Source organism: Xenopus laevis, chromosome 8L (genome assembly GCF_017654675.1).
Source record: "Xenopus laevis strain J_2021 chromosome 8L, Xenopus_laevis_v10.1, whole genome shotgun sequence".
NCBI lineage: Eukaryota > Metazoa > Chordata > Amphibia > Anura > Pipidae > Xenopus > Xenopus laevis.
The window spans coordinates 51726430-51746438 of NC_054385.1; the positions used below are offsets into that span (position 1 = coordinate 51726430).

At 42.0% G+C, this 20009-nt stretch overlaps 1 protein-coding gene across 3 annotated transcripts in view; it reads left to right on the forward strand.

Moving 5' to 3' along the window:
- The window catches only part of utp14a.L (UTP14A, small subunit processome component L homeolog), a 33262-nt gene extending 13571 nt beyond the window's left edge, over window positions 1-19691 (forward strand). For 2 of the 3 annotated variants that reach the window (XM_018228731.2, XM_018228730.2), the window contains exons 8-15: window positions 29-123; window positions 756-879; window positions 974-1051; window positions 1501-1861; window positions 3115-3572; window positions 3664-3857; window positions 14946-15045; window positions 18259-19691. In XM_018228731.2, the coding sequence (XP_018084220.1) occupies window positions 29-123; window positions 756-879; window positions 974-1051; window positions 1501-1861; window positions 3115-3572; window positions 3664-3857; window positions 14946-15045; window positions 18259-18531 (1683 nt within the window). In that variant the 3' untranslated portion in view covers window positions 18532-19691. 3 annotated transcript variants of the gene reach the window in all.
- Window positions 19692-20009: the final 318 nt, after the last annotated feature.

The following is a 20009-nucleotide window of genomic DNA, read 5'->3' on the forward strand; positions in this document are numbered from 1 at the left end:
CCAATTTAAGATGTCTTCTTTTATTTAGGCCAAGCTTCGGCGGGCAGAGCTCCAGAAAGCCAGAGCTCTACAGTCCTTTTATGAAGCAAAAGCACGGAGAGAAAAGAAAATTAAAAGCAAAAAGTAAGAGGATCTTATTTTCAGTATACAGTGGTGCTCTTAAAACTGGAATAGTAATTATTTTCACTATTGCACTCCTCTAATTTTCCATCAATGTTTGCACTGTTTTTGAATGACACGACTATTCTCTGCATCACATAGGAATACTGTTGGGTTTTTTAAAATTCTATGGACTGCTTAAAAAAGATGTTAACAAAATCTTTATCCAAGGACTAAGTTTGCAGCAATGTGTCTGACATCTGTAAGGTAGTGCTAGATTTTTGCTTGGACCTTTAATCCTCATTGTAAATTCTTCTATGCTCTGAGACATCAGAGAAAAATAGAAGCCATAATTAGTACTATTCTTTTACTATTCTGAATTCTTTTGTAAATTAGGAGGCAATATATAACGCTTAATAAAGTACTGTGATAAGTAATTTTTTTAGTAAATTTTCGATTGAGTGTTCCCTTTACAGTATGCCTAATGTACAACAGATGATTAGATTGACTGCTGGTAAATTTGTAGCACTGAGCACATTGCTTGAGATACGTCATGTAAATTCTAATAATGTACATTATATGGTCACAAGTTTTCGTGATTTGGGTTGCCTTTGTTTTCATGCATTGTTTTCTACACCAAATGTGACTCTATGTAGGTTCCATAAGGTGCTGAAGAAGAGCAAGCAGAAAGAAGCACTGAAGGAATTTGAAGAACTGAGAAAATCGAATCCAGAAGCTGCACTAGAGGAACTGCAGAAGCTTGAGAAAACAAGAATGGAGGTGATTGACAGAATTGGATAAGATACTTTCAATAACATCATTTTCTTGCGGTTGACCTATAGATTCTGATTTCAGTATTAATGTTTCATTTCAGGAGCGCATGTCCCTTAAACATCAAAACAGTGGCAAATGGGCTAAATCGAAAGCAATTATGGCAAAATATGATGATGATGTAAGTATGCTTTTTTTTACCAGGTGGGAAGTATAACAGTTTTGCTTCTTTTTGCTTTAAGTAGAAGTCACTAATGTGTGCTACATTTGGAGTATTAGAAATCAGTGTTTAAATGTCAATGTACAATTAATGCTCCATGCTGATGCAATCTCTGAATTTTACCTCATACCTACACCGAACCCCCTTTCCATTCATCCATACTTCTTTTAATGGCTCTCAGAGTACATATGCTGACACTCATGTGTACCAGTCTTCCACAGAACTTGTACAGCAAAGAGGTGGATACCATGTTGTGCAATAAAAAAGATACAGGGACTGCCAAAGAACTAACTTAACTACAGTGTAGATGTGTCCATCAGCCCTAAGTGATAGCGTGAAGCAACAACCACCTTGTAATTGTCAGGTTATACTTGATTTCAAAAGAAAAATACATTTTTTACATTCAATAGGCCCGTAAAGCAATGCAAGAACAGCTGCAGAAAAATAAGGAGCTGACAAGGAAAATCGAGGTTCTGTCAGAAAGTGAGGAGAGTGAAGAAGAAGACATTATCCCTGATTTTGTCAATGATGCACAAGTAAACCTTGAGGGGCCAAACCCTTGGATGACAGGAAAACTGAGCAGTGAAACAAAGGACATTGCTAAAGATACAGAGGACAAGATGCAGTCTGAAATAGAGGAAGATAACCAGGTCAATGCAACACAGGAAGATGGTGAACCTGAAGAGGAACTTTCAGAAGACGAAGCATTGCTCAAAGAATTTGAGGATAAAAGACGTGAGAGGAGAGAACAATCAAAAGATAGTGAGCCTGGTAAGTCTTTTTACTGTGAAGTACCAAAACTATGTCTCGGTTGTAAGGGAGGGAATGTTTAAATATTTTATTGGGCTAAGTTAGTTGTACTCTATGACCTGTCATGGTGCAAATGCTACAAAGTGCATGTCAGGGCATGAATGCATCATGGTTTTTATAAATTGGGTTGTTTCCTATTATGTGTTTTATGAGGTTTAATGTTTAACAATATCGCCTTATGTATAATAGGTGATGGGGAAGAGAGAAAAAAAAAGGGGGGGGGAAGGAGGCAAAGTCACTGTGGAGGCAACCTGTGCCGAACCAGGGGAAGCGAAGGGGGCCGTGGCCCAGAGTTACTGTGGCCTTGTCTCTAACCCCAATGCTGTCAGGGGTATGAATATAGGGGCCGATGTCAAGACCCAAGTACAGTGTGACCCCGGCTAGTGGCCAGGCAACCACCACCCGCGGAACACAGGTGCAAGGGACCGGGCCGCGTTCAGTCCACACGGCAGCTCCAGCACCACGGCCCCAAATCTTGTTCCCAGCACTGCCAGATGGCCAGATAGGAACGCTGCACCAGGAACAGCCATGAGCACACACTGCCCCTACTCACAAATCCTCCGCACAGGGCCCCGGACCTTACTCCCAGCACCACCAATGGCCGGGTAGAAGCGATACGCCAGGTCCAGCAACGAAGGGAGGGAATGTTTAAATATTTTATTGGGCTAAGTTAGCTAAGCTGTGACCTGTCATGGTGAAAATGCTACAAAGTGCCTGTCAGGGCATGAATGCATTATTTTACTGATGTTTTTTATAAATTGGGTTGTTTCCTATTATGTGACCAGAACTTGCCCCTGCTCTGTGCAGATCCTGTCAGTTAACTATTCCACCACCAATTCCCCTCCTAGCTCTCATTTATTTGATAACCATTAAAAGGTGTGCAGTGGTTTACCCTTCCCTTCAGCATTCTCTCCCTTTCCATCAGCTCACTTTCTGTCTCTAGCGATTATGCAGTACTATTCTATTTTTAAAAAGAGAAATAGCATATATTTTATTCACCTTAATAATACTTCCTATACCTTTAAATTTGGTTATGGTTAAATTATGGTTACATATCCAGTATGTCCATTCTGTTTATTTTGGAATTACTCAAAATGGATCACGTCCAAGTTTTTTTTTAAATATTTATTTTGGCAGTACATCTTTTATTAGATAATTTGTGTATTACTGACAGGCCATATAATCTTGCAAAAACATATTCGTTCACTTGACAGGTGACCCTCCAGTACTGGATCAAGAAAAAGTGGTGGCAGAGGCTGATGAGAATGGGGAGGAGCAAGTGTCTGAATTTAATCAACTTTTCCAGAAGCTCTTAGAGCAAAATAAAAATCAAAAGAGAAAGAAGAAGAAATCTGGTGGAAAAGCAAATAAACAAAATGAGCCTGTCACTGAAGCCGAGGAAATTAATGATGAAGGTCCCCTGCTGGTAGAACGACTAGAAAGAAAACAAGATTTAGAAGAGTTTAGTGCCTTGGCTGGCGAGGAATGGGAAAGCGAACAACAATCATCATTAACCGTATCTGCAAAGAATGATATGCAAAATGTAGCACCACAGCCAGACAAAAAGAAAGAGACTAAGAAACCAGAGATTATCGATCACAACAAGATTCTTCCTGTGAAAGCAAAAAGAATCCAGATCCCATTCCTGCCAACTACTGTTGATGACGAGGAGGTAAGTGAACAATGCAAGCTCACGCATACTTCAGATACAAATCTTTATGATTGAAACAGAATTATTTATCGTCTTCTGTATTTTTGTGCAGGATGAAGAACATCAAGAGGATCAGAAGATGATAATCAAAGAAGCTTTTGCAGGTGATGATGTAGTCAATGACTTCCTGAAAGAAAAACGCAGTGCAGAGCAAGCAGGGAAACCAAAGGACATCAACCTGGTGCTACCTGGCTGGGGAGAATGGGGAGGGACTAATTTAAAGGTCAGCAAAAAGAAAAAACGAAGGTAAGTAACGCCATTGCACGTTCTAAAGGTTTACTGCTAGTGGAAAGAAATTAATATATCTGTTCAAAGGACACCAAGATCTAACCCTCATGTAATAAAAGGCACTTAGTTTACCCAGGTACAATAACCCTAAGAAACCAATAAGATGCTTTTAAACAGGTAACTAGTAAAGGTTACCTGTTGATTAGTTGCTATGGATTAACAAACCTGGACAAGCTTAGTGCCTTTATTACATAACCCTATTAGCCTTCTTTTGCTTGTATTGGGGAATACATGTTCTTCCAGCAGATACACGTTAAATGGTTTCTGAAAGCGTACTTGGGCAACATTCCTGAATAAACATGTTGAAGATCTCGCTATGATTCCCCAACATCTTAAAGCCTATATATCTACTGCTACCAAGCAGACCAATCCTTGGGAACTCATAAACATGTTCGTAGGCGCCCTGTGCAAATCTACACTTAAATGGAAGTTTCACCTTTTTTTAAGCTGCTGCTCCCAAAGGTTAGTTAACTGACTAACTTTGCACTCTGCATGATGTTTTGAAATATGTGCCTATTTCTCATTCCCTCTCTTTCCAATTTACATTTTTAGTTTTTAAACTTTTGTCTTTTTTCTTTTATTTCTATAATTCCTTTTTCTCACCACAGTTGCATTTTACATAAATGCTTTTACTTTGTACACTATTATCATGTGGTCCCCTGCAGTTTGCCTTGTCTATATCTGTCTTATGCCTCATGAAATCACTGTGACAATTATGATGTGAAACTGTTGTTATAAAAAGAAGTTTTGTAGATATTTCAGATAAGTACTATACGAAGTCTGCTGTTTTCAGAGTGAAATTGATATAAAAGTTACCGCAGATGAAGTATAGTTTAGCCACTTGTAATAAGAGTTCTGACCTGTTCTAGATGATGGTTTTTTTTCCATAGAGGAAATTGTATTGGTATTGTATGCTGTCTTTAAAGACTGCATTAACAACATGCCATGCCTGTCTTTAAGATTGAGGATCACTGATCTTGCTCTCAGCTGGTCATTCCCCACACAATACAGATCTTTGTGCTTGAGGGCTAAAGAACTGATCATTTTATTTTTTCGATCATTGTGTACTTCCACAGAATTCCTGCATCATCTGGTCTTGGGTAGCCCCCACATTCTGTGATGTTGTACATGCCAATGTTAAAGCGGTTGTTCACATTTGAGTTAACTTTTAGTATGATGCAGGGCAGGGATCCCCAACCTTTTTTACCCGTGAGCCACATTCAAATGTAGAAAGTTAGAGTTGGGGAGCAACACAAGCATGAACATGTCCCTTGGGGTGATAAATGAGGGCTGTGATTGACTATTTGGGAGCCGTATGTGGACTTGCAGCCTACAGGATGCTCTACTTGGCACTATGCTTTGTTTTTTATGCAATTAAAACTTGCTTCCAAGCCTGGATTTCAAAAATGAGCACCTGCTTTGAGGCCACCAAGAGCAACATCCAAGGGTTTGGAGAGCATCTTATTGTTCACGAGCTACTGGTTGGGGATCACTGATTTAGAGAGTGATATTTTATATTATTTGTGTGTTTTGAGTCATTTAGCATTTTATTCAGCAGCTCTCCAGTTTGCAATTTCAGCCATTGATCCAAATTACCCTACCAACCATGCATTGATTTGAATAAGAGACTGGTTTATGAATAAAAGAGGCCCAAATTGAAAGATGACTAATAAGTACCAATAACATTACATTTATAGCCTTACAGAGCAATTGTTCTTTAGTTGGGGTCAGTGACCCCCATTTGAAAGCTGGAAAAAGTCAGAAGAAAAAGGCAAATAATTCAAAACCTATAAAAAAAATAAAAAATGAAGACCAATTGCAAAGTTGATTAGAAATAGCCATTCCATAACATTCTAAATGTTAACTTAAAGGTGAACCACCCTTTAAGAGAAAGGAGGTGGCCAGATTAGCATCAGAACTGAAGATAATTTGAGGGATATCATTTAAGATTCATAGGGCTGCTGTCTGTGTGAAATGATGCAGCAGAGTTAAAATGGCTATAGACATACAGATAAAGTTAGTTTTGTAAGATTGCCTGTGCTGGCCCATAGATGCTGACTGCCATCAAGTTTAAAAACGTAATTTGCCGATGCACCATATTGACCAGTACATGGGCAGATGATCTAATTATTCACGCACTCTGCACAAATGATTGGAACAATAGAAAGGTGACCATAATGTATATGCTCCTTATCCATTTGATTCTTGTGTCAGTTAGTGGGAAAGTGTAGGAGATCTGCCTGTGTAAGGCACTGAGGCATATTAAAGGATCTTCCTGTGCTTTAGTTGCCTTTAGTTTTTGAAACAAAGATAATAATTATAAAGAGATTTGAAGCAAAGCGTAAATGTTCTGTAATCTGAATGAACACCTATTTAAGAGGCCTACTTTATGAAGGTTCTCACTGCTTTATGAAGATTGGCTGAAGGCCCTTAAAGGTCAGAGAGCCAAATTCTCCGAGTGTATGGTAGGTACCCTAAGTAACTTTAATCGCTATATATATTTTTTTCTGGGCCTATACACCTACTTGTTTCTTGCCTTTCACAGGGGTACCTTGAAAGAATAATAAACTAGGTGGCAGTGCACTACGTATGAATTGAATTTACTCTGTGGTTTGCTAACATATTAGCACCCCCGATGATTTCAGCTTTCCTTGTCCTTTAATGAAGTGGAATACATATATAATACAAAAGAGCAATGAATATCCAGTAATATACTTATAAATGGTGATTAGTGATGTCACTTGTTATAATCGGTGCTTAGTGATGTAATTGCTGTCACAATGAAACTTGTGTATTATAACAAATAATATACTCCCTGTTGTAAAATATGAGAAATTGAGAAGTCTCCTCGGACTTCCATGACCTGTAGAAAGTAGAAAAGAGAAAAGGAGCCGCAGCTTCTCCACTTCCTTGAATTTTGGAAGAGAGTGGCACCACTCCAATTTTGTCACAGGTGGGATACCTTGCCCCTTTTATTGTCAACGCATGTGCATCAACGTTTCCCTTCATCAGGACGATTCACATGTGGTGACGTTAAAAGGGGCAAGCTCCCCACATGCGACAAAATCTGTGTTGTGCGACTCTCTTCCAAAATTCAATTGCATGTGACTGATTTGTGCCAACAGTAGAGGGATGAGCACCACCAGGCTGGGAAATAATAGGAGAGGAAAGGTGGTGCGGCATTCTACAATATTGGTATTGCTAAAAAGGAACCGTTAAAACCAAGGACTGAAATTGTATCAAAGTAGTTAAAATATAATGTACTTTTGTTCTGCACTGCTAAAACTGATGTTTGCTTCAGAAAGACTATATACTATATAGTTTATATAAACAAGCTGCTGTGTAGCCATGGGGGCAGCCATTAAAGTTGTAAAAAGAGAGAGAGCACAGGTTACATAGCAGATAACAGATAAAACACCATTGTATTGGACATGGCTTATCTTTTTGTGCTATGTATCCTGTGCCTTGTTTTTTTTTCCAACTTCAACGGCTGCCCCCATTGCTACACAGCAGCTTGTTTATATAAACTATAGTAGTCTTTCTGAAGCAAACACACAGCTTTTACCAGTGCATGCGAAAAGTTTACTGTATGTTAATTACTTTAAAATGCTTTTTAATATTACTTGGCCTCACCCAGATATTCCCCCCCCCCCCACTGCTCAACTGCGCTTCACCCCCATATCAGGTGTAGAAGATGCATTGTGGTACAGAAGCCAGTAGGACCCTTTACTGTATTTGGTGAATCCCACAGTCCTATCAGTTGGGGAGGCATATTTATTTATTGATCCCCCCCCCAGTCTGAATTGTTTCCCCTCCAGTGGATTAGTGTTGTACAGGGGGCAACTGGAAGAGCCCTTCTTAATTTGGCGTGTGTGGGTGAAACGAGTGCACATGGATCAGCCCACTGCATCCAGTTTGCTATATTATAGTCTTTCCTCCCTTTCTGTTCCCAGGAAGTCAGATGCATTTTAGGCTTGAATTAGTCTGCATTACTGTCCTGGCATAAAGCAACATGGGAGCTTCAGTAAATGTGCACATGTTCTGTCATATTTGAAGTTCCAAATATTGTAGAAATCACGTATAGTAAATTGCAGCAGCATTGTGGCCACTGTTACAAGCAGTATTAACTGGTCACTTGACAGGTGGTTAATGTTTTCAATATGTTTCCCATGCTGGCTATAAGGAATAAAATGTTTGTAAACTTACCATGTTTATGGGCAGATAGTGAAAGCGTATTTCTCTGTCGTCTAAAGGGGGACACAGGGACTCTTGGGGTTTAAGCTCCACCCTCCAGGAGGCAGGACACTAATAAATTAAATTTAAGGGGCGTGCCCAGATACTGGCTTAACCCCACACACTGTAACAATCCCTCAGTTTTTAAGTGTCCTGCTTCAAGGAGGATGGACTCCGTCGTCAAGACAGACATCTTCATGGGGGATCACCAGGGCAGGACTGCCTGTTCCTTGGAGTGAAACCTCCCTCGAGGGATGCCTCACCGGGGTCATTTCCCTAGCCATCTCGGCTATATCCGACCTGTACAGATAATTCCTGCCACCCGCTGGGGACAGCAGATGTTCTGACCGGTGAGGAGCCATATGTGAGTAGGAGCCCTTATCGTACTCCTTCACGGGTTGCTCTCCCCCCCCCTCCCCTCTCTCAGCCCACCCCAGCCCATGCTGCAGTCCCTACCTCCGCCTAAACTGTCTCCGTGTGTTCAGGCGATACACGCGCGTTCCAACTGCGCAGTGGAACGCATCGCGCTGATGCGTTCCAGCGGCCATTTTGTTTTTTCGGCGCGAACTGCAGGAGGAGGCGCCAGCAAGCGGGGAAGATTTGGGCGCCACTCTTGGCTCATTTAGACGGCGCACTCCTGCTTCCTGCACACGCCAGTAGCCTTACCCTGCTCCAAGGCAACAGATACCGGAGACAGCTTTCTCTTGGGGATTTTTGCATCTCCCTGCAGGCAGCAGGCTTGGGCGCAGCCTTTCAGCACTTCCTTTACAAGGCACCTTCCCCTGTCACCATTCCTCATCAGGTACCTTAGATACTGCTCACATGGCAGAAGGTAAGTCAGGGGGACTTTTCCTCAGGGCTGGGGGGAGAGCACCAGCAGCACAGGTGACTTATTTTACCTGTAAATCCTGCCAGCTTAAGATCCCTGGGGGCCAGGCTGATCCGCTCTGCAGATCTTGTTCAAAGGGGCAGGGGCCCGCACCCACCCAAGGGGCCATCCCAATGATCCCCGAATCCGGGGACCCAACACAAGATTCTACTGCTCCTGATGAGGTGGCAGGCACATCTTCAGACCCCCCTGCTCCCCTCTGGGCCCTTCAGCTTTCTCAGTCCCTAGCATCCCTGCAGGGCTTACCATCTATTGCTAGTAACTTGGGCAAAGCCCTTGCCAAGCTGAGCCACAAAACTGGCGGCAAGCGTAAACGGCTTCCCAGTCCCAAGGGGGACACTGACACTCATTCCCCTTCTGACGTCTCTTCGGCTGGAGAGGACGATTATCATTCAGAGGGTGAACTGCTGCCATCTGATGTCTCCTCAGAAGCAGAAGAGGAACATGAGGAAGAAGCTAAGAACAAGGAACTCCCTCACGACGTAGATGCTATCATCAAGGGGGTGATGGAGGTCCTAAAAATCACATCGACACCAGATCAACAAACTTCGTCGACTAACCTGTTCAAGAGGAAGCACAAATCCTCGGTATGCTTCCCATCGCATGAACAACTCCTCAACATAATACATGAGGAATGGGATTCGCCGGAGCGAAAGTTTCAAGCTACACGGAAATTCTCGAAATCTTACCCTTTCCCCAAGGATTTGGTGGAAAAATGGTCCATGCCTCCAACAGTGGATGCCCCAGTTTCGAGGCTCTCCAAATCCACAGCCTTACCAGTCACGGATGCCGCAGCCTTCAAAGACCCATCTGACAGACGTCTAGAAGGATTCCTAAGGGCAGTCTACTCATCGGCTGGGTCGACTCTACGACCAGCACTTGCTTCCGCTTGGGTGGCTAGGGCTATTCAAGCATGGGCAGAATCTCTCGTGGCGGACATTCAAGATGGTGTTCCCAGAACAGACCTTCGGTCTTCAGCACAGTCCCTCACGGAAGCGGCAGCCTATCTATGCGACGCCAATCTGGACACAGCACAGATTACCGCACGCACTTCAGCGCTGTCTGTCGCAGCCCGCAGAACCCTCTGGCTAAAAAATTGGTCAGCGGATGTCAGTTCCAAGAAGTCCCTCACATCACTCCCCTTCAAGGGACAACGACTATTTGGTGAAGAACTTGAAAAGATTATTTCACAGGCCACCGGGGGGAAAAGTACCTTCCTTCCCCAGAACAAAGCAAGACCCTCACCCTCTTCCAGGAGAGGGAAGTTTTTTCGTGGCCACAGTGGACGGTTTTCCAGACGAAACAGTCCTCCCCAACGTTCCCACTTTCGCTCCAAACCAAACGATAAGGGACGTCCGCCATGGAAGAACAACAAGTTCCACAACAAGTCATCAGTTGACAAATCCACTTCAGGCTGACGGGTCATCCCCTCCGGGGTCTCAGCAACCATTAGGGGGAAGATTGCTAAGATTCCGGGAGGTGTGGAACATACATTCGTCAGACGCTTGGGTAAACGAAATTATTTCCGAAGGCTATCACCTGGATTTCGCATCTCCCCCTCCCAGAAAATTCCTTATGTCCAGGGTTCCGTCCAATCCCACCAAGGCCCGGGCCTTCTTGGATTGCATCGCAAGCATGGAACACAACGGAGTTATCATTCCGGTTCCCTCGTCAGAAACATTTTGCGGCTTTTTACTCCAATCTGTTCCTTGTTCCGAAGAAGGACGGCTCCTTCCGACCTGTACTAGACCTCAAATACCTCAACAAACACATACGGTCAGTACGGTTCAAGATGGAGACTCTACGCTCAGTCATTCGAGGAATGGAACCGGGTCAACTGATGATGTCCTTAGACATCAGGGATGCGTATCTCCACGTACCCATATGGCCTCCCCACCACCGTTTCCTCAGATTCGCATACAGAAATCTCCACTACCAATTTGTGGCACTGCCCTTTGGTCTGTCCTCTGCCCCCAGGGTGTTCACCAAACTCATGGCAGTGACAGCGGCAACACTACGGCTTCAAGGGGTCTCGGTCACTCCATACCTGGACGACCTGCTGCTGAAGGCCAGAACTCCAGAGAAGAGCAAGAGGGACCTTCAACAAGCAATTTCACTTCTTCAGAGTTTCGGGTGGTCCATCAACTGGAGCAAGTCCAGTTTGATTCCCAGTCACCAGATGCTGTTCCTGGGCCTTCATTTCAACACAGTAACCCAACGGGTGTCATTACCTCAGGACAAGCAGAGGAAGATACGAGAACAAGCGGATGCAAGTCTTCTAGGATGGGGAGCAACCTGGAACAACCTGTCGGTGCAAGGTCCTTGGTCTCCACAAGAAACAAGACTCCACATAAACATCCTCGAACTGCGGGCGGTCAAACTAGCCCTCAGACATTGGTCCTCCCTACTCACAAACAAGTCGGTCCGAGTACAAAGCGACAATTCGACCACGGTCGCGTACATCAACAGACAAGGAGGAACTCGAAGCACGGCATCTCTAGCGGAAGTGGAGCAAATCCTAACCTGGGCGGAACTCAGCTCGGTGAGGTTGTCCGCCATCCACATCCCAGGGGTAGCCAACACGCAAGCAGATTTCCTCAGTCAGAACCAGCTGGATCCGGGAGAATGGGAGCTTCACCCCGAAGTGTTCGCAGACTTGGTAAAAAGGTGGGGACATCCTCAAGTCGATCTCATGGCGTCCAGATCCAATCGCAAAGTGCCAGCCTTCTTCTCTCGCTACCGGGACCCGACGGCGATGGGAGTGGATGCCATGACACAAGTTTGGCGGTTCGACCTAGCCTACGTTTTCCCTCCGTTTCCCATGCTGCCTCGGGTTCTGAAGAAGATCAAGCTCTCACAGACAACAGTCATCGTGATAGCTCCGTATTGGCCCAGGAGAACGTGGTTCTCGGACCTTCAAGAAATGTCCATAGCGCAACCAGTTCGCCTTCCTTCCAGGAGCGACCTTCTCCAGCAAGGCCCCATAGTTCATCACAACCCAGGCCTGTTCGCTTTGACGGGATGGCTGTTGAGACGGCCATTTGGAGACGAAAGGGCATAGCAGAAGACGTCATCACCACCATGCTGAAGTCACGCAAAGCCACATCATCTAAAGCTTACCATAGGGTGTGGCGCACCTACTGGAACTGGTGCAAGGAGAAGGATTTTCCCTATCTGGATTGCGACATTCCCAGAATCCTGTCCTTCTTGCAGAATGGTCTTCAACTGGGCCTTAAACTCAGTTCCCTGAAGGTTCAAGTTTCTGCTCTTTCCGTCCTGCTTCAGACTCGTCTCGCAATTAACGACTCTATCCGCACCTTTCTACAGGGAGTAGCACGCATTGTCCCTCCTCTTCGGTCACGGATACCTGGATGGGATCTCAATCTGGTTTTGGAGGCTCTCCTCGATCCTCCCTTCGAACCTCTGGGAACCATTTCTGAACAGTTGCTTACTTCGAAAGTGGTCTTTCTAGTAGCCATCTCTTCTGCACGACGGGTCTCAGAACTCAGTGCCCTATCGTGTGACCCTTCCTTGCTAGTTTTCCACAAGGACAAGGCAGTACTGAGGACAGTCCCTTCCTTTCTACCTAAAGTTGTGTCATCGTTCCACGTGAACCAAGAGATTGTGGTTCCATCTCTCTGTCCGGAACCTAAAAATGCCAAGGAACGACGTCTTCATGGTCTAGATGTGGTCAGAGCCCTTCGGTGGTACCTTGAACGTTCCAAGTCGTTTCGTCGTTCTCAAGCCCTATTTGTCATCCCTTCTGGACCTCGGATGGGCATGGCAGCTTCTAAGACTACCATCGCACGTTGGATCAGAGAACTCATCAGACGAGCCTATCTAGCCAAGGAACGAGCCCCTCCCGTCAATATCCGAGCTCATTCCACGAGATCCTTGGGTGCCTCCTGGGCGTGGCGCAACTCGGCATCTTTGGACCAGATCTGCAGAGCAGCTACTTGGTCCTCGGTGCATACATTTACTAAATTCTACAACCTGGACACGTTTTCTTCAGCGGAAGCCGCCTTCGGCCGCAAAGTACTACACTCTGTAGTACGGTAACATGTCTTTCAATTCCTCAACAAATTTCGCTCCCACCCTGCTGTCTGGGGCTGCTCTGTTAAGTCCCCAAGAGTCCCTGTGTCCCCCTTTAGACGACAGAGAAAACAGGATTTTTGATACTCACCGTTAAATCCTTTTCTCTGTAGTCGATAGGGGGACACAGGGCTTCCCGCCCTGAGCGAAATATTGACCCTGTTGGTCTTATGGAGAAGTTTCTTCTGATTTACCAGTTCGGCAAGTTGAGATTATTTTTATATGTTTGCCTTTCAGCAGTTTCTTTGGTACCAACTGAGGGATTGTTACAGTGTGTGGGGTTAAGCCAGTATCTGGGCACGCCCCTTAAATTTAATTTATTAGTGTCCTGCCTCCTGGAGGGTGGAGCTTAAACCCCAAGAGTCCCTGTGTCCCCCTATCGACTACAGAGAAAAGGATTTAACGGTGAGTATCAAAAATCCTGTTTTTTTTTACTTTCTGCATGATCGTCTACTCTGAAAAGCTAAAGTTTTCCTTTAAAATAAAATGACAAATTACAAAAACAAAATCACAGCAGTTTTATAAGCTTTATCGGAAGACTTGAGCTAAACCAAACTGTAACACAATCAAAGATGTAATATTTGTCCCACAAGTACAACTGTAAGTGGCTGCCAGGCTTTCTTAAAATTATTATTTAACAGCATTACATTCCTGAATAATTCCTTGTGGACGCTTCTGTCGTTAATGCGCTCATAAAATATAACTCAATACTCCTAAGAATTGGATTTGGAAGCCTCCATTTCATTATTTGCCGTTATCAACTTTGTTGACAGTGGCTTTTCCTTTCAAATGAAGCCTTTTCAGGCAAGTTATTGAGCAAAAATACATTAAAGAAAAGGTGATTTTCAATTTGTAGAAGTAACTGGGATATCTTCACTGCTGAACTTATTTGATTGCAGAAATAGGTAATGTAGTTTGATTATTATGGAAGGACGCTGGGGAAATGCAAAGATGCTAACAGGGTGTTTTTGATTTCAGATTTGCTTGCAAAGTATAATCTACAAAGGATTCTTTGTTTCGTTAAGCTGCTCTTATCTCACAGTGCTTTTAGTTTGTGTGCAGTACCTGTGATATGATGATTGCCTCTGGGAGTTGTGTGTTATTTTGATTTGTATCCATAGATAATTTGTGTGATTTGCCATAACAAAGCACAGTGATTTATCCTCAAAAACCGGGGCTCGGTTATTGAGCAAAAATGGAATTTAGTCATCATTGTCTTGTTGCCCTTCATATTTGTTGAAGAGCTAATGAAATGGACTTTGATAGGAGGGTCGGGGTGCGGCTGGATATTATGGCTAAGAAGAGACAGCACTTTAATAACATTTTGTACATTTATTTTCAATCAATTTACATTTTCTTTGTATTCCCCCCAGAGAGAGAGCTAAACTGTAACCCGTCTGCTGTAGTTCATCAATAAATCCTATGGATTTGTAGTTCAATATAGTATTGAATAGATGTCAACATATTTGACATCTCATTTGTCCTGTTGGGACCCCTGATCAACCTTCCTTTTATCATTCTGATATATATGCTTTTTCCTAAAGAGGAGCATCATACAGTAGACCTGTACTTAGCATGTACCTTGTGTCTGTCGTAATGGGGTCCAAACATTTAATCTGAAGACATACTGGAGCCACGATTGCCTGCATTATCAACAGAGAAATGTGCAACTTCATGGTCATAGTAATCCCTTAAACAATTAGTCCATTCTCGTGTTTTAATTGTATATAATGATCGTAGGAAGCCAATTAAAGTGGTGGAGTTCACTTGCTCACAGTGCAGAATGCAGTTATAAGTGTGTCAGTAGTTTATGTTTGTATTTGTTTTCCTAGGTTCATTATCAAAGCCCCTCCAGGACCACCAAGAAAGGATCAACGTCTTCCTAATGTCATCATAAATGAGAAGAGGAATCTCATGGCAGCTGCTCATCAGGTAAATTCAGGATTATCTGGTACCAGATGCTTCTCCCTCTTATTATTATATTTTGTGACATGACCGCGATAAAGGCAGCTTTCAAAATCTTTTGCTGGAGCCATAAAATAGCCTGAAATACAATATTATAAGCTTAGATTATTTAGCAGTCATCTCCATAAATGACACCATTCAATTCAGAATGACCGAAGTTGGCCTTAAAAAGGTGATATAGGGACACAATAATGTCCCCAACAGCTGGTTACTTTATGGTAGCATGTGCTTCTCCTTGCCTGATCCACACCATTTGCTTTCTAAAGCTGTTATATACAACACACTCCATTAAAGTGATACTGACACTAAAAAGGTTCTTTTTAAAATATTAATCAACATTAAAATTTACCTATAGACCATAGCATTCAAAGATGTTAAAATGTTATGATAGATAATAAAAAAAAGACTATTTTCTGATGTCAGTATCTCTTTAAGCTGGCCACAGACCTATACATTTTATCCTTGCATCCGACGAACGATCGTTCGTTGCAATATTCCAGAACGTGGTCAGATGATGTTCTGGCCATGAGTTCACAGACGGCAATCGTATGAAAGTTTTGTCCGACAAATCATAGTGACAGTCATCCAGTAATACTGTAACATAGGCAATACATACAGAGATATCAACTTTTGCTGGCAGAAATCTTCTAACTTGTCTGATTGACTATACGACCGATCGCCATGGTACAAAAATGACTGGATTATCCACACCTTTGCTTCGTACGACTTTATCTTTGCGTCTGTGCCCAGCTTTAAGCATAGAATGGAGCTAAGCAAGTGCTCAGTCATGGAACAAGTGAGGCTACTACACGGCAAACTACAATTTTTTTGTGAAAAAACTCTAGACACTTTTGTGTCCACAGCTAGGGAGCTGATTGCGACTCCCAGCAAATTGTTGGGATATTTGACCTTTATTTACATTTATCTGTGCACTCAAAAGCATTATTTTTCTTCTGAACTTAAAAGTGGTGTACTGGAAATTATAACTTTAACATGTAGGGAAAAAGTACAATATAATTATTAGGATGATGTGATGTAGGAAGACATTTAGCGATTTAGAGATGTTTGCCTCATGCATTTTGGGAAAGGGCCCAAAGACAAGTCTCCACACTGGTTACTATAATACAGACAACTTGCATGTTCAGAGTTGCCGCCAGGCCCGGACTGGCAATCTGTGGGTTCTGGCAAATGCCAGAGGGGCTGCTGTATGGTTCCATAGAAAGTTACCATATAGTGGTAGGGCCTATTTTGACTCCCAGTCCAGGCTTGTTTGCCGCTAACATTAATTCAAAACATCTACCTGTTTTATGGCAATTGATTTCTGTGTATGTAATGTAAAGATAGCTTGCTTGTAAAACCTGCTTGAAAACTGGAACGCAGGAGGCAAAACAGACAAAACAAAGAAGAATGTGACATGCAGAGTGTCTGAGAATCACCCTATGTGCCATAGGCCTTCAGTTCAGCAATATTTTATTGTTTGTAGTGGAATTTCATCTAAGACAACCCTTGATGGGTTTTTTCACCACATTTCCCCTGAACATAAATGCAGCACCAACAGTGTGCCACTGGCCTTAAAGGGGAACTATCGCAAAAATTGAAATTTAATATAAGCTTCATTATACTGAAATAAGTAACTTTCTAAGTACAATCAATTAAATATTCTGTACTGTTTCTGAAATAATCAAGTTTATCTTTACTATTCCTCTCTCAGCATCTCTCTCTTCATTCTATCTTCATTTAGGACTTGGGTGTCAGATAATCATTTAGACAGTTAGATCCAATATATCTTATAGGGGGGGCTCCTTTTTCCTAGAAGATGTATTAGAGCTCACTCTATTAAAATCACCAGACATCATGTTTCTCTACATGCAGAGTTTTTGCAAAAGGTGATTATTTTCTTAGATTTTGTTTGTAGAGAAACAGATGTGGAGGGAGGGATAGTGAACATAAACTGGATTATTTCAGAAACGTACAGAATTTTTAAAGGACAAGGAAAGTCTAAAATAGAATAAGGCTAGAAATGCTGTATTTTGTATACTAAACATAAGCATGAACTTACTGCACCACAAAGCCTAATCAAACAAATGATTTATGCTTTTAAAGTTGGCCACAGGGGGCTGTCATCTTGTAACTTTGTTAAATATCTTGGCCTGACCCTGACCCTGCACATGCTCAGTGTGGTCTGGGCTGCTTAGGGATCGTCATAAACAAAGCTGCTTGAATTCTGCATGGCTGGAAAGTAAGGCAGGGGCTCCCCCTGCTGTTCATTAAGTATGATTGTTTCCCTGCTCAGCAGTTAGGGACCATCTGACAATTCCTATCCACAGCAGTAAATGAAGGGAGAATTTCACTGCATATAGTCAGGTTTCCTATAAAAACGGTACACATTTTTTAATTAAAGTATATTGGAGAAAGGTTTCTTTTTCATTAAAGAAAGTAAAAATGGGATTTTATTTTTTTGCCTTTCCTTGTCCTTTAAAGGGGTTGTTCACCTTTAAATTAACTGTTCGTACGAAAGTCGAGAGCGATATTCTGAGACAATTTGCAATAGGTTTTCATTTTTTATTATTTGTGGTTTTTGAGTAATTTAACTTTTTATTCAGCAGCTCTCCAATTTGTAATTTCAGCAATCTGGTTGCTAGGGCCCAAACTACCCTAGCAACCATGCATTGGTTTGTATAAGAGACTACTATATGAATAGGAGAGGGCCTGAATAACAAGAGGAGTATTAAAAAGTAACAATACATTTGGTGCCTTGCAGAGCATTTGTTTTTTTGATGGGGTCAGTGGCCCCCATGTGAAAGCTGGAAAGATTTAAAAGGAAATGGCATATAATTAAAAAACTATTTAAAATAAACAATGAAGGCCAATAGAAAAGTTGCTTAGAAATGGCCATTCTATGACATACTAAAAGTTTACTTAAGGGTGAACCACCCCTTGATTATATTTAGAAAGTTTCTTATTTCAGTATGAGGAAGCTTATATTAAATTTCTATCTTCGCGATAGTTCCCCTTTAACGAAGAGCTGATTTACGTAAAGGATAATATAAATGTAGGCCACTGAGTTTGTCTGTATTCACTGGTTTATCATCTCATGGCAAAAGGATTAATGTTATAATGTTCTAAGGTTTGTTTCCAGAAATACTTCCTAGAAAAATATGGTCTTCTATTATTTTCCAGGTCAACCAGCTTCCTTTCCCGTTTAATAACCGCCACCATTTTGAGAGCAGCATTCGAGCCCCAGTTGGCAGCACTTGGAACACGCAGAAGGCTTTCCAAAAACTGACTTCTCCCCGAATTATCACCAAACAGGGTCATATCATAGAACCTATCACATCCGACGCCTTTCAGAAGCACACCTCAACAAAAAAACCTGCCGTGGAAATGGACAAACATCAAAGAAATGACTCTTTCCAAAAATCAAATGGCAAAAGAAAGAAAGCGTCCTTGTAACATGTTGCCTATCAATTAATTCCTTTCACAAAAAGTGAGAATAGAACACAATTGTATGAATTTCCATGGGCACTTTTTTTTAAATGTCTTGGCTAGGAATTTCTGAATGCAAAAAGTTTGGTCAAGATAGTTTCCTAATATCATGTTCCCAATTTTATAGATGAGACCTGGCTTTGAAAATTCTTCTGAGCGTTAAATGTAAGTTCTTGGAATACAGGAATTGCAGAGACCATGAAAAGAACATAGAATGTGGCACACAGTAATAAATGTATATCAAAATAATTCTCTTTATGAAGTACTGGCTCCCTACTCTCAAACACGTTGTCTAGCCCATTCAATTCCATGTTATACCTCTATGGGGCTGATTCACTAAAGGTCGATAAAGTGAGTGTTATTTATAGCATGGCATAAAAATGATCGCTTCTTATATTTTAAGAATTAACGATCGATTCGCTAAAAGTTTAATCGTCTAACTTAAGTGATATTTTTACGTTCATTTTAGCTGAATTGTGTGCGGTATTTATAGCCTGATTTATTTTGTGCGACATTTTAGGGCATTTGATATAGTCACACATTATTAGTACAATCTATAGCACCTAAGACATTCGGGATACCACTGGTCTCTGTTTACATTATTCTAGTCATTCCTTTCCCTGGGAAACTTAATATAATTCCATGACACAGAACATGCATTCTGGATCTGCCCAAGGTATCATGAAAATGTGTTAGTGGCTCTAGGTAATTCTCCAGTTCCTCATAAAGGTCTTTAATTGCTACAGCTCCTCACTACATCTTCCTCTATTAATCCATCTGATGTTGTTTAGTAACGGCTTCTCCTGGGAGTTGTTAAATTTCACAGTAATTATCGCACTATTTGATGCTTTTATCGCTTAAAAGATTTTAGTGAATCATGCGTTGGGATTAATTCTATTCTATAAGTATCTCAATGTGATTAGAATACCGCTGTGCAGACATGTAGAATTAACACTTGCGATGTCTATTAATTCATGCGAAAATACTTTGATGAATTATTCCTTAAATAACGCACAAAACTGTGCGTTAAGGAATGTCAACCTTTTGTGAATCAGCCCGTATGTCTTTTACTAAATGTACCAGTTCCTGACTGCCTGAATCAAAAATAAACAGTGTGATATATGGAAGCTGACTAAGCTTGTCCTGCCAAAGCATGCCCTGCTTAAGCATGGTACCTATGGAGAATATAGATCAACACCTTGCTCTGTTTTTCTCATAAACAGTCTACAGACACTGATGTTAAAGGGATAGTGTAACTGGAAACATTTTTTTTCCAAAATGCATCAGTTAATAGTGCTGCTCCAGCAAAATTCTGCACTGAAATCTTTTTCTCAAGAGAGAAACATATTTTTTCATATTTAATTTTGAAATCTGACATGGGGCTAGACATATTGTCAGTTTCCCAGCTGCCCCCAGTCATGTGACGTGGGCTCTGATAAACTTCA